At 39.0% G+C, this 16,155-nt stretch overlaps 1 protein-coding gene across 1 annotated transcript in view; it reads left to right on the top strand.

Moving 5' to 3' along the window:
* TOX (thymocyte selection associated high mobility group box) overlaps positions 1-16,155 on the top strand; it is a 424,317-nt gene that overhangs the window by 346,011 nt on the left and 62,151 nt on the right. The window contains exon 5 of the mRNA XM_075550689.1: positions 7,986-8,216. Coding sequence (XP_075406804.1) covers positions 7,986-8,216 — 231 coding nt within the window. The remainder of the gene's footprint in view (positions 1-7,985; positions 8,217-16,155) is intronic.

The following is a 16,155-nucleotide window of genomic DNA, read 5'->3' as shown; positions in this document are numbered from 1 at the left end:
GGCAGCCTTAAGTCATAAAGAAGACAAACAGTAAAACATGCAAAAAAATGTAAACTTGAGCAGCTTGTGGTTCTAAAACTGTAATCCACTACTTGTAATACACCAAACACATTAAGACACTTAAAGTATCTGGCATTACAAGTATATTTTTAGTCTCTCCTTTATAGAGATTATATGCTATTTTTATATCCTTTTGCTTTCAACTCTCCTGTTGGAAGAATTTTTATGTTTTACATGGGTCACTTTTAAATATCACATTGTTAAATTGATTTTTTATATTTAAAATTTACATGAATATATGCACTTTGTTTTACTTTGTTTTCATTAATATAGATATAAAATATTTGTGCTTCTTTCTCCAAGTATCTTGATTTCTATTTGTTGCATAAAAATTTCTGTTTCATTTCATCTACTCTTGCCTTCTTTAGGATTTTAATTTTTCTCACTTCAGGCTTCTTTTATGAGAAGTTTAAAAACAATGTACTCGTCTCTTTGTGACTATCCTTGAAGCACAAAGCTATAAAATTGTTCAATCTCTTCACTTTCCTCCTTCAAGTACTTTAACTTCAAACACAGTTCCTCCAACTTATATTGGGAGCTGCTATTGCTGTTGTTCATTTTAATTAGATTCCAAATAAATTATAGAATTTAATAACTCTCATTAAATATATTGTTATTATCTAATACAGGATTTTTTTTCTCATGGATTTACTCATGTATATAATATTTCTTTTATCAGCTATGACTTCACTTATGCTTTAAATATTTTCTTTACCAAGAAACTATTGGTAACACATTTACTTTAGAAATAGTTTTGCAAAAAAAAGAAATATTTTTGCTGCGTATAGAATTTCCAGATTGACAGTTATTTCCTTGTATGCATTTTGAAAATGTAAGAGATGATTCCACTGAGTTCCAACTTCTACCAGTGGTTTTAAAAAGTCTGTTGCTTCGCCGTCTTTTCCTATTTTTATGGCTGTAGAGAAGCTGGTATATTTGCCGGTTCAACATTTTGCAGGTATACAATTCAGTGACATAAAAGACATTACTCATATTGTGCTTGCCGTTACTTAAAATCTTGGATAAATTTCTCAGGACCCTAAAAAGAAATGCATTGTTCCTCAACAGTAACTATTCCTTGCTCTCCCTCCCTCCTGCTCCTTAGTAACCACCAGGAAATTTGATCTGTATACATTTGCTTCTTGTTATTTTATGTGAGTTCATAAAATATTTATCCTTTCATAATTCACTATTTTAGTCAGCATAATGTTTTCCAGGTCCATTCATGTTATATATCAGGACTCAATTATGCTTCACAGCTGAGTCTATTGGATGTGTGTACCACATCTTGTTTATCAATTCATTAGCTGGTGGCATTTGAGTTATCTCAATCTTTTGGCTATCGTGATTAATGCTGTAATAATTTCTGGTATCCGTGTGTCTTTTTGTGCCGCTTTGTGTGTATACCAGGGAGTGGAATTGTTGATTCATATGTAGTCCTTTATTTATTTACTTTTTTTTAGAACTCCCAAACAATTTACTACTGTGACTGTACCATTTTGATTCTCACCAACAAGAGAGAATTCTCATTTCTTTACAACCTGGGAAATACTTGTTAGGTGATATTTTTTGGTTCATTTATTCCTCTGTTTTTAATCATAGTCATTCTACTGAGTATGATATGATATGATATCACATGTGGTTTTCCTTCAGTCTCCCTGATGGTTAAGTAGAGGGGCAGCAAATAAGAGGCTCTTCCATGAGACTGATTGACATCCTGGCGACAGCACTGGCCTGAAATATAGCAACAATTGTGAGGATGAAGGAAGACCTTAGAGTGTTTCATTCTGTTGTGCACTTGATGGCACCTGACAACAATAACAACGTATGCTTTGACTCAGCTTCACTATGTTCAATACGCTATCTTCAAGATTGAAATTGGCTTTAGTAGAGTGTATATGTCTCTGGTTCTTGTTTTGACTTAGTCTTTGTCAATCTTAGAAGCTACTTCCTAGTTTTCCAGTTAATTGGTATGTGTGCTCACCACACAAGCAGAAACAAAAATCGTCTATTTTTCTCAAGGCAAATAGAGTAAGTGAAATAAACTTCTTGAGATGTAGTTTATATTTATCACTGTTTTAAAGGTAAGAAAGCTCTTGTAATAAAGCAAAAATAATAAGACAGGTGTTGATAAACATCGAGTCAAATCAAGTAGCGTTAAAACACATGTCAAGCCTCTATCTAACAATGGGATTTAAACTGAAACTTGATAATAAGGTATTTTCCAATTGAACAGCATTTATTGTGCTCCTGGAAAAGCCTTCATATGTTACAGTAGATATAATGCCTTAGATTCCAGCAATTTAATTATGTATACTTTCTAAAATATTTATTTGTGTATCTAAATATATGAGGGGGCACCCCCACCTCAATGGTAAAAAGCTCCACTAAGTGAGCATCCGGCAACTCGCTCAGAGTTAGTACACCCAGTGGTGTCACCTGGGAAAGTTCTCTCATGTGACTGACTTTTTTTGTGAAAGCAGTTTTGCTTGAACCTCGTTTTTGTGCTAGACGATTTAATAGAACAGCGTGCGGCTGTGAAATTTTGTTTCCTGCCCAGAAACTGTTGTACTGTTGAACACAGCTGACAAGGACAGTGCTATAGGAAAAACTCAAGCATACGAGTGATTTTTCTCGTTTCAAAAAAGGTGAAATGTTGACTGATGACATACCTCATTCTGGACATCCTTCATCTCAAAAGAATGAAAATGTGCATTTGGAGTTTGTTCCACCAAGTCAGACTGGTAATCAGGGTTTCTATTTAGAAGTTCTGGAAAGTTTGTGTAAAAGTGTGCGATAAAAAAGGCCTGTTTTGTGGCAGACAGGGGACTGGTTTTGCCACCATGCCAATGCACCTACTGATGAGTCATCTCAGAGCACCAGTTTTTTCCAAAATCCACCAGGCCTCTCTTGCCCAATGTACCTGACTCACTTGACCTTGCTCCATGCAACTTTTTTGTTTCCATAAATGTAAGAGGAACATGAAAGGACAGCGATTTGACATAGAACAGGTGAAGAAAAAAATGAGGGAGGTGCTGTCAGCCATCCGCACATGAGTTTGATAAATGTTTCCAAGAATGGTATCGCAGATTTGACAAATTTATTAAGTGTAATAGAGATTGCTTTGAGGGTGATAAGGTTGTTTTGTAAAAAAATTTAAATAATGGTTTGGGGAAGGTGTATTCCCTTGTATATTTATACATATTTAATATACCATATATATTACCCTCGTTGGATGATCCTAACAAAACTAGTTTGGAGGAAAATCGAAACCATTAGAAAAATATAGTAATTTTTATACCTGATTGCAAACAATTAGCTCTAGAATCCACACAAGCAATTCAACTGTGTTAGGATATAGTGTTTACACAGACTTTGTGTTCTTAGACATACACTAGATAATCTCAGCATGTTAATTCATAGAAATTTTTTAAGTTTAGTATGAGCATTGATACGTGATTTATTTTTTTACATCTGGGCATTTTTCAGAAAATCTGGGCATTCCTTGCACACACAAAAATAAGCCAGATAAATAAGAAATAAATAAATTACTTGACAAATGAAAATTGGGGGCGAATGGGGAAGCAAGTGAATCCAAATAAATTGATAAATGTAACTTTTAGTAGGTGGAGATCATTACAACCAACCCTTCCCTTTTACAGTGATTTTTTTCCCTGGTAAATAGCTTAAACTACCTGTTTTACTTCAAGCCACTGGAATATTTCCCTAAACATGCTCAAAAACAATGTTCAACTATGGCAGAATCAAAGATCCTTAAAAATGAATTGGCATTGCAGATGATGATCCAGACACAGTGCTCACACTTAGGGATCATTTCAAAAGGAGAGCACTTCGTATGTACTTCCTGTAATTGATGTTTTCAGTCGTTAAACGTGCCCTTATGGTTACTGATGATCGTAAACAGCATTGTCAGGTGAAATAACTATTACTGGCTTGCTGATTTCCCAGTAACCAGAAGAATCCCTTCCTGTGTTTATTTAAATTTATTCTCACAGGGGAATTGGTAGATAGCATGGTTTAGAATGGAAAGAATAGATTTCATTAGCAAAACTTCGACTTAATAAATAACACCTCCACACAGGAACAAAAAATGCTGTGATGCAGGTTGTTTCTATGGTGAAGATTTTCTAATATTTACTTTATATGGTAAGAGTTATAAGTGGAGTTCTGTGCTGTTTGTTCAGCCTATTATGCAGATGGCGCTTGATTAAAATCTATTTTAAACTACAGCGATTACTGCGAGATAGTGTGCATTAAACAGCCCTCCCAGCTCCATTAAGGGCTCTGGGCCTGCTCCAGTTTATTTTAAATATGCTTATAGATGTTTATAACTTCTCTGAGGACATTTCAGCATCGGTGGTTCTTTTTCTTTCCGAGTCTGTAGTCCTGTGCTCCTAGGAAGTACAGCATTGTTCAAACATGCTTCTTTAAAGTGAAAGATTAGTGTTTCTTATGATATATAGGTTAAATATATCACGATAATTAAGCAATAGGGCATGACAAGATGTGGATTGCCAGAAGCCTGAGGACACCTCAAAGGATTTTTAAAATACATCTCTTAAAGTAAATTACATGAAGTGCGTGCATCTGTGTAAAGTTTCCGTGAGAGTAACATTTGTGTCTGTGTATATATTTATACATTAGTGGTTTCACTCATTCCAAAATGAGCCCTTGTAATCAGGGCTACAAAGTAGAGCCTCAGCTCAGCTATGCTTTTAGTGACGATTTTTTATACAGTATTTTAATGTGTTTAATATGTTTCCTTGCCTTGTAATTGTAAGCGTCGGTCCAGTGCTGTAGAAGGAGAAATTGAAAATGTGTGACCATCCTCTGTATGCAAGTCACAAATGCTCTAAAGGATATAAAGACAAGACATTGCCCTTACTTTCAATATACTCATAGTTGTGTCTCAAAATCCAAACTCCCTGACATCGAGTCGATGTCAACTCATAGTGACCCCTGCAGGACAGAGTCCGAACTGCCCCTGTGAGTTTCCAAGGCTGTAACTGTTTAGGGGAGGAGGCAGCCAGCTCTTCCTCAGGTGGAGCAGCTGGTGGTTTCAAACTGAAGACCTTGCGGATTGCAGCCCACCGCGTAATCTCTGCCCACCAGAGTTGTATTTTTGCATCATATCGTTTCTTCTACATCCTAAGGATTATAATATGGGGATTGCATTTTAATCTCTAGTCTTAAAATTCTCATAACTTTAGAAAATTTCTACTGTGGAACAGTTAACGTTCAATACAATAGCCAATATCTATGTCTAACGACTTATTAGACTCCCAAATGCAAACTCACAACGGAAGAAGTTTTATCACAAACATATGAGAACCCTACCAATTCGAATGGGTAGCGGAGGCTGCCCCCGAGCGTACTGAGCCCAGCAGGGCAAGAGTAAAACCCATAGCGCTTCATGTCATGCCACCCACGGGGAAGGACGCTCACCGAGAAACTTCACCAAGTCGCCATTGGATTTGGTCCTGTGACCACTGGTGACCCTATCAAGATTCCAGGACCAGAGGGAGGGCATACGGGGTGGATTACAGGAGCAGCTTAAAACCAGCGCAAACAACCGCCTCGTGAAGTTGTGTTGTGAAGAAAGGAGAAGGAGATGACCTACACAACTCGGGATTACAGGGACCGCTGGTGTGCTAGTGCTCTGACCCAAAACACTGAGATGCCAACTTAGTTAACTGGAGGTACCAAATGCAAACACCCGAGTCTCCTGGTTCTGAAGGCTTACAGCCCAGCAGGGGATCAGCCATGTGGATTCTTTCTTGAAGCCTCTCTGCCAGTTAGGGCGCCTTTCAGTAATCCTCGACATTCTTTGCAGACCGGTCTTCAAATATTATCAGTCTCCCCGGTGCGCACGTGTGTCTCTGTGCTTATTCTGTGTTTGTTTCGTTAGGAACTGAGAAATAATTTGATATGGGATCTGCCCTACAGTAGAATGGCCTCCACTGATTAATCACACCACACTATACTGCATTGTGGAAAGTAATTGGCGCAGCCCAAAGGCAAATCATCTAATTACAATGTAATTACATGTCATTATTACATGTAACTCTACCATGGCTAAAGGAACCCTGGTGTTGTAGTGGTTATGCATTGGGCTGCAAGCCAACCCACATGATCTGCAGTTTGAAATCACCAGCAGCTCCGTGGGAGAAAGACTGGGCTTTCCACTCCCGTAAACACTTCACAGTTCCAGAAACCCACAGGCGGTCGCTATGAGTCAGCAGTGACTCGATGGCAGTGAGATGCCATGACTGCAGCTAGACTGATATTTGGCTGCAAGGGGAGCCCATAGCTTAGCCAGTTACAATCACGTGAGGAGAGCCCAGTTTAGAGGGAGAGACTGAGTCAGCGGTTGCCCTTCCCTCCACGTCTTCACTTAATTGGTTGGGTTCTTGAAAAGCTTTCCAGGTGATTCTCATGCACGGCCATATTGAGAGAGCCAAGTTCCCCCCGCCCTTTATGTCATCAACGGGGTCGATTTTTATCTGACTAAGATATATATAGTTCACTGTATTGGGAGGATTAAAAACAACAGCAACCACAAAAATATAAGGTAAAGAGGCAAAACATTGAATCATCATAGTAACTATGAGAATAGAGTGCCCTTGGGGCTTGACGGTGATGACGAGAAAGCATCATGAGAGGGAGTTCATCAGATAACAGAACTGATTCATATACGCTACACTCATGTAACTCTACACCTGAAAGAGCTCCTAGCCACAAGCTGAGATAATGTTAAAACAGAACCTTATACTGTTCAAATGTATGTATCTTAATTGTGTTCAACGTTGTTCTTTTCCATTTCCATTAGAATAACAATTTCATTTATCCAGTTTTGTGTGCTTAAGAAAAAGAGAGAAAAGTCGACTATATTTTAAAACTGAATGTAACACTGCTCAGAAATCTCTAGAATCGAGTTTCTTTCTCGATATGCACTCTTCAATACAGTAGCCATGGTCTCCACATGGCCATTATAATGAAAATTAAATTTTAAATGTAGTTCTTCATTCATACTCGCCATATTCCAAGTACTCGTTAGCTCATATTGAATAGTGCAGATTTTAGAAATGTGCCATCACTTCAGAAAGTTATGCAAGACAGCACTGACCTAGAGTACTGAATATGATTGTCTTTAACGTTACTGCATTGCTAAGTTTCACAGAAATATTCCATAAACCTAAATGTAAAATCAAATACGCATTCAACTCTATTTCTTGGACATATTAATTACTGTGTCTTTAAAATCATAATTTTGAAGACAGGATCAACTCAGAAGAAAATAAATTAGATTAATCATCAAGCAGTGTTAGTACAAGGGAAATTCCCTGCTGTCTTCGTTGTAGTTAAAGAGAAAAAGAAGATGGAGAGTCAAGGAATAATATTTAATAGTGTAATAATATTATTAAGTGAGTTCACCAAATTATTTTAAAGCTATGTCAACTGAGTTAGGAGGTTAATAATTGAGCATATGTGAAATATGAAGTGTTCACTGAACAAAATACAATAGTAAGAAATCCAAGTAATAACTCCACTTAAAGACATCTGCGTCTTTGTGATTTGTGGGTGAGTATGTGAAAGCTACAAATAAAAGCAGCAATTGGTTTTGGCCCCCAATTTCCTCAGTTTCCCTGTAATTCTATGTGAATAGCTCCCAAGTGGCACTAAAGATTGAGTATTTGGCTGCTACACCAAAGGTTGGAGGTTTGAGTCCACCCAGAGTTGCCTGGCAAGAAAAGGCTGGGGACCTGGGTCTGGAAGGTCAGGTCATTGAAGACCCCTGCAGCGCAGTCCTGCTTTGACACACATCGGATTTACCATATGACAGCATCAACCTGAGAGCAGCCGGGGGCGTTTTGGTTTTAATCACACTTTGCTTTTTATTTTAGGCCAGCGGTGGAGAGAAGCGCCCTGCCTCTGACATGGCAAAGAAACAGAAAACCCCTAAGAAAAAGAAGAAGAAGGATCCGAATGAGCCCCAGAAGCCTGTGTCCGCCTACGCGCTGTTCTTTCGTGACACCCAAGCTGCCATCAAGGGCCAAAATCCAAACGCTACCTTCGGTGAAGTCTCCAAAATTGTGGCTTCCATGTGGGATGGCTTAGGTGAAGAGCAGAAACAGGTAAGAAGCCCAAAGTTGAGTGGAAATCCATGTGATCTGAAGAAGTGCTGGCATCCTAAAGCATGATTTCTGAGTGCCTGGCTAACTTCTTCTGTTGCTAGAATTAAGGCTAGCCTGTGTGGAACCTTTACATCGCTTTAGACTCATCTATTGCTCTTCCATCAATAGCCTGTCAATGTCTTTATTTTGGTTTACATAGTGTAGTTTCTTTTAGGAAAAAATGCACATATCTCAGCCAGAATTGGCTCATTCCTTGATATTACCCATGTGATCATAAAAACTAAAAACATTCTGAAGTGTTTTGAAACCCGTCCGCATCTCTCTGCAGCACTTACCTGTCACCCCTTTGTCATTAAATTCCACTTTTCTGTTTCCTAACTGAAGCCCCAATTTAAGGATTTCTCTCCTTAGCTATTTCTTAAAGCCTTCTGGGGTATGTTATTCCACCGCTCATATATTTCTAAATTGTGCTAAATAAGACAAACTGATTGCTTTTCTCCTTCATGGATTGCTATGATGGGAGGACTCTGAGCAGGGAGGCCCGGAAAGACGATTGTCATCTCAGCCACTGCATCATAAGGAGGAAGGGGTGTCGTGGAGAGAGCTTCAGAATTCTCCCACCTGAGCAAAGAACTGCAGTTGAGCCCATATGTCCAAACCTGGAACAAGATCGCCTTTGCTGCCATAGAGAATTACATGGTCACGAAAAGGAAACGGAACCAGCATGACTATTAAAATACAAGTAAAGCACATTGAAATTTATACGTAGATGCCACTTTGACAACCATCGTATCCCAAATTTCATTAATGACATCTGAATTGATATTTGATTCTTGATAGAGACCTGTACCTCGCCTCATCATGGTCAGTAATGTATGTAAAAAACAACAAAGAAAAGTTTCAAATTTATTGTGTAATGGATGCAGTATTTAAAATTTTTATTTAAATTTATTTTTTCCCTAAATCCCAGCCTTTCGCTTCCCCTCAGTGTCTTCTCTCTCGCCCCTATAACCATCAAAGGCTCTTTCTGTAGTTTGAAAACGTTTTATTGGCCTTTCATACTGGTAGTCTCATATGATATCTATCCTTTTCCGATTGACTATGTTCACTCAGTATGATGTCCTTCAGCTTCCACCATGTTATGAAGTGCTGTTCAGACTCAACTTTATTCTTTAACCTTGCATAATGTTCCATTGTATACAGTGCAAAGGTTTCTCCATTCTCCCACAAATCACTTTGATGGTGTTTTCATCTATTCATTATTGTGAATAGTGCTACCATGAACCTGGCATGCATCTCTCTGTGTCCTGGCTCTTACTTCTCTGAGATGTATACCAGCAAGAGGGATTACTAGGTCCTGTGGTATATCTATTAGTGACTATTTGAGGAAACCTTGTGCTGCTTTCTGTGGGGTTGCATTGATTTATAGTCCAAGCAGCAATGGATGAGGGTGTCAGTCTCTCCTCACCCTTGCTGGCGTTAGCTGTTTTCTGCACTGTTCTTAATATTGGAGTAAGGTGATCTCTCAATGTTGTTTTCATTAGCACCTTTCAATTGCCTACTGATCATGAGCATTTCTTCAGGTGTTCGTTAGCAGTCTGAATGTCTTCTTTGGTCAAGTGGCTGCTCATGCCCTCATCCCATTTTAATTGGGTCATTTGGTTTTGATCACTCATTGACGCGTTTTCACCAGTATATGGGTTCTCTTTTTACTGTTTTGGTGAAATCTTTTGATGTGCATAAGTATCTAAATTTTTAGGAGTTCCAGTCATCTAATTTATCTTCTGATTGTGTATGTCTTATTATGCTTGACAGGGTATTTATGCCAAGTGTTAGGGCCCTAAGTTTGTCTTTTTTTTTTTCCACTGCTGATCTTTAAAATTCTAGGTTTCACAGTTAGGTCTGTGATCCATACTGACTTCTTTTTGTGAATGGCATGGGATATGGGTCCAATTACATTCTCCTGCAAATGGATATCCAGTTTTGTTAGCCCATTTATTAAAGAGACTATCTCTTCCACATGTAATATTTTCCAGTCTTTTGTCAAAGAGCCACTCGCTGTAAGTGGATAGATTCACTTTGGAGTCATTAACTCTACTCAGTTGGTCAGAAGTATCTATTATTGTACTTGTACTAGGCTGTTTTGACTACCATGACTGTGTTGTAGGTTTTGAAGCCAGTTAAAGAGAGGTTTCCTACTGTGTTCTTCTGTAGTGGTACTTTGCCTATCCACGTTCCCTTTCCAGTCTATATAATGTTGATGATTAGTTTTCCCATTTCATTTAAGAATGATGTTGAAATCTTGATTGGGACTGTAGGATATCAGTAGATCGTTTGGGATAGTATTTGCATTTTCACAATGTTAAGTCTCCCTATCCAGGATTCCAGTGTCTCCTTCAATTTATGTAGGTCTCTGTTCTTTGAAGTAGTATTTTATAGTTTTCTTTCCACAAGTCATTTGCTTCTCTGATTAGATTTATTCCTGACTATTTCATCTTTGGGGTGGCTATTGTGAATATTATACCTTTTGAAAGAAGAACTTTCTGTTTTTGTCATTGGTATTTGTTGTTGTTGTTGTTTTGTTTTCCTGTTTTCCTCTGTCTTGTTTTTGTGTTTATTATTGTCTCTACATGTCTATCTAGATAAGATAGGCAGGATAAACAATCTGGAGCAGAAAACAATGGGACTGGCAGTTCGGAGGGGGACTCAGGAGAGGGGGTGGCAATGGGGTATCAACCAACCCAGAGACAAGGACACAACAAGTGATCTAAAATCGATGGTGAGACGGTCACAGGATACATAGTGGAGCTTGATCAAGGTCAATGCAGCCAAGAGAAGTTACTGAATCGAATGAAGGCTGAACATGATAGTGGGACAAGAGGAAAGTAAAAAGGAATTAGAGGAAAGAATTAGGAAGCAAAGAACACTTATAGAGGTTTAAATACATGCATGTACATATGTAAACATTTATATATAAAGATATGGGAATAGATACATATATTACATAGTACATATATTTATATGTTAAGTATTAAAGTAGTAGACAGTCAATGGGCCTCTACTCAAGTACTCCCTCAATGCAAGAACACTTTTTTCTAATAACCTGGCATTCTGTAATGCTCACCTTTCGACACGATCACCAAAGACAAATGGGTGCATAAACAGTTGTGAAGAAAGCTGACGGTGCCTGGCTATCAAAATATACAGTGTCTGGGATTTTAAAGGCTTGAAGATAAACAAGTGATCATCTAGCTGAGAAGCAAGAAACCCCACATGGAAGAAGCACACCAGCCTGTGTGATCATGTGTTGATGGGATCAAGTATCAGGCATCAAAGACCCAGAACAAAAAAAAACATATCAATGTGAATGAAGGGAGGAGAAGTATGAAGTGGAGACACAAAGCCCATGTGTAGACAATTGGACATCCCATACAGAAGGGTCACAAGGAAAAGACCAGCCAGTCAGAGTGCAGGATAGCACCAATGAAACATACAACTTTCCTCTAGTTCTTTAATGCTTCCTTCCCACCCCCCTCCCCACCCCGACTATCATAATCCCAATTCTACCTTACAAATCTGGCTAGACCAGAGCATGTACCCTGGTGCAGCTAGGAATTGGAAACACAGGGAATCCGGGACAGATAAACCCCTCAGAACCAATAATGAGAGTAGCGATGCCAGGAGGGTAAGTGGAAGGTGGGGAGAGAAAGAGGGAACCAATCACAGTGATTGACATATAGCCCTCTCCCAAGGAGATGGACAACAGAAAAGTAGGTGAAAGGAGACAGCAGTCAGTGTAAGACATAAAAAAAAAAAAATTAGCAAGGGCTCATGAAGGAGGGAGTGGGGGAAGGAGAGAGGGAATGAGCTAATACCAAGGGCTCAAGTAGAAAGAAAATGTTTTGAAAATGATGGTGGCAACATGTAGAAATGTGCATGACATGATGAATGTATGGATTGTGATAAGGGCTGTATAAGAGCTCCCAATAAAATGATTTTTTTAAAGAAATAACTGGAGAAAAATTAAATAAAAATTTAAGCCTAGAAAACAAAGATTCTCTGAAGGCAAAATATTGAATAATGCTCCTGGACAAGCCTTCATATGGCTGTGACCTGATTGACAGGCTGGAATCCACCCCTATAACCTATCTATCAAGTTGACATGAAATCATGTAATTACCACAGCATAGTCAAGAAAACACATGTAAGCATCTTTTTGGTATTCTTTGCTCTCCACCAAGATCCATCTGAGGTCAGAGCAATGATAACCCTTATTCCACATCCTCTTCTGAATCTGGCCTGAACCTCCAGCAGCTCCCTGCCAATGTATTGCTGCAACCTTTGTTAGATGACCTTTGGCAAAAGTTTATTTGCATGTGATGTCAATGATGCTGTTTTATTATTTGAGCCTCCTGTTCAGTCACCTTTCTTTGGAATGGGTACAAATATGGATGTTGTCCATAATGAGGTACTGGCCTCCTCTAGGGTTGGCTTTTATCATTTGCATTTCCTGGCATAGATGAGTAAGTGCTTCCAGTGCTTCATCAGCTTCTTCTGAAACATTTCCATCGGTATTCCATCAATTCACGGAGCCATGTTTTCACTAGTACTTTCAGTGCAGCTTAGACGTCGTCCTTCAGTACCATTTGGTTTTGCTACATCTTGAAATGGCACAATGTTAACTAGTTCTTTATGTATACTTTCCATCTTCTTTTTTTCTATTTTGATGTGTTTTTTTTAATTTCACAAACAAATAACATTTCATACATTTCACTAGTTGAATAACACTCATAAAAGTTGGCCAACCACCATGACAATAAATTCCACGATATTTCGTCTCCCTTCTACTCATTGCTGCTACTTCTCCATTTCTTACCAGCCTCGCCTGTTATGCCCCTTTGAATCCATTGATCCAGTTGTTTTCTCTATAGGTTTACCTAATCTGCACTTTATATACCCAGAAACATACAAAATCAAGACAATGCAAATGGCCCAACAATAATGTAATGGTAAATTGAGAAAAACCTCAATCAATAACAAAGCAGAAAATATAAAAAGCTGGAGCAATTATACATTAGTCAAGAGGGAGATAAATGACAAGGCGTCGCATTTTGACCGTGCAATGATTGCAGTAATCCACCCTGCACTGTACTCTCTCTGATAACAAGGCCTTTCCCATCTCTGCTATAGTCAGAAAGGATTTTCATCAAAGGCTGAATCTGCATGAGGCACCCCGCAAATGGATTTTGGGCTTTCGCTGTCATCCACAGCCTTCTGCACACTGGGTGCTCAGAATTTAAGCTCTCATACCATTTCCTCCAACAGGTTTGATTATTATAATTTCTTGGATCACACAGGCTGCTGTGCTTCTTTTGTGTAGACTTGGTTGGTTCTTCATTTAGATGACTGTTTATTTTGAGATAAGCCTTTAATCCCCAAAATGCTATTCTTTCTGATCACCAGTCACCATCTGCCTTCTTTACCACCTTTTGCTACAGGACTTATATCTTCAGTGATCACTTCAGGATGGTGTAGGTATTGAGCAGGGCATGTCATAAGGGCTAATTGTCCTAGATTGGGGCTATGATGAAGTGAAAGCTCAAAATCCATTCTTGCATCTATGGCTTATGTAGGTCACTTTAAAGTCATGGTTATTATTGTATTGAAGGACATAAGAAATGATTCCCATGAGGTATATGATAGTTCTGTTGATATAATCATTCATTTAGTCACTGGTACAGATTTTAAAACACTATCAAGGAAAAGAAAATATACCTATGTAGAACAACTTTTTAGACCAAAATGGGATTGTTGATTTGTACAGATGAATAACTTACGTGACTGTACTATTTACAATTACAATAAGTATTGGTGATAGGGTATATTTAATTAATGCTCTTTGACAAAGGCAAAGAGGTGCGAAATAGCACATCTACGGTAGTGTTGAGCTGCCACTGGCGGAGCACCTCCAGGCAAGAATTTTGAACCTATGTCCAATGTCTTTCACATCAATATTCTTGAGAAAGTAGCTGTCTGTTTCTTCTCACAGTGGGGCATTTCGGCCTGAGGTATTTCAGTTCATTTAATCCACTGGAGCTGTGTATAAAACAAGATCCAGTCTGCTTAGTGGAGTTCCAAATTGAATAATTCTGGCGTGGTCTATGAGAGATATCTAAGGCAGAAGTCTAAAGTCCTGGTTGTCTCTAGTGCCCGGCTTGGATCACTAAAAGTTAAATACAAACTAGGTCCAAAATGTTCATTTGGGTACGTGATTCCAAGCTTGTTCAACCCTGCATAGTCTATATATTTCATGTTGTATATTTCTCTCAATGGCATGCTACCCTAGCTGGTACCCAACAAGCGAAATGTAGTCACATTTCTCCAAGACTGACATGTCCTCCACTCTGCTGCGTCTTGACTTGGGTTTCTAGTAAGAATCACTAATCGCTCTTGTAGGAGTATCTATAATTTGGGATGACTATGAATAATGTTATATGGCTGGAACTGGTTGGTATTTTCTCGCTCTCTCTGCCTCATGAGAAACTGGTGCATTTGAGATGAAGCTTCCCCTGTCAGAGTGGATTTAAAATAGATAGGCTTGTGAGTCATGAGCTCTAGGCACGCATACTGCCTCATTGCCTGGGAAAGTGGAATAGAGGATTCGATGATTGAAGAACTGGAGCCTGCCTGCAGTGTAGCCATGATGAGACATGCAACTTTCCTCTAGTTTGTAAATGCTTCCGCCCCTCACCCTCCACCCCCACTATCATGATCCCAATTCTGTCTTACAAATCAGGCTAGACCAGAGGATGTATACCCTCCCAGTATCGTCACTCTCAGCACTGGTCCTGAAGGGATCAACTGCTCTGGATTCCCTGTGTTTCCAGTTCCTATCTGTACCAGTGTACATCTTCTGGGGTCGCCATGTTTGTAAGGTAGATTGGGGATCATGATAATTTGGAAGAGGAAGAATAAAATAACTAGAAGAAAATTGTATGTTTCATCAGTGTTATACTGCACCTGACTGGCTTGCCGCCTCTCCGCAACCATTCCATAAGGGGATGTCCAGATGCCTACAGATGGGTTTTGGGTCCCCACTGCGCACTCTCCCTCATTCACAATTATATGATTTTTGTTCTTTATGCCTGATAACTGATCCCATCAACACCATGTCTGGTGTGCTTCTTCCATGTAGACTTTGTTGCTTCTCAGCTAGATGGCCGCTTGTTTATCTTCAAGCTTTTAAGACCCTGATGTTGTATCTTTTGATAGGCGGACACCATCAGCTTTCTTCACCACATTTGCTTATGCTTTGTCTTCAGCATTGTGTCGGGAAGGTGAGCATCATGGAATGCCAGTTTAATAGAACAAAGTGTTCTTTCATTAAGGGAGTACTTGAGTGGAGGCCCAGTGTCCATCTGCTACCTTAATACTAAACCTATAAATATATGCACATAGATCTATTTCCCCATCATCATAGATAAATATATTTACATATGTGCATGCCTGTATTTAGACCTCTGTAAATGCCTTTTACCTCCTTGTTCTTCCCTCTGTTTCCTTTTACTTTCCCTCTGTTCCACTATCATGCTCAGCCTTCATTTGAGTTTCAATAATTCCTCTCAGTTACGTTGGCCTTGATCAAGCCCTACCAGGTCCCCTACACCTTCCTCACCACCGATTTCGGATCACTTGTCGTTCCCTTGTGCCTGGGTTTGTTAACACCCAATTCCTTTCCCCTCCCTCCCCCTCTCCCATGTCTCCCGGGAACCATCGGTAAAGTTGTTTTCTCCTCCAGGTTTTTTATCCCACCTATCTTATCTAGGTAGACCTGCAGGATAATAATATGCACAAAAAACAAGACAGAGCAAAACAAAGCAACAAAAGAAACAAACAACAAGAAACCAGTGACAAAAAAAAAAAAAGCCTGTAAATAGTT

The sequence above is a fragment of the Tenrec ecaudatus genome, chromosome 5 (assembly GCF_050624435.1).
Source record: "Tenrec ecaudatus isolate mTenEca1 chromosome 5, mTenEca1.hap1, whole genome shotgun sequence".
In the NCBI taxonomy this organism is placed as follows: domain Eukaryota; kingdom Metazoa; phylum Chordata; class Mammalia; order Afrosoricida; family Tenrecidae; genus Tenrec; species Tenrec ecaudatus.
The sequence above is the reverse complement of the archived record's forward strand: the minus strand, read 5'-3'. Positions and strand labels throughout refer to the sequence as shown.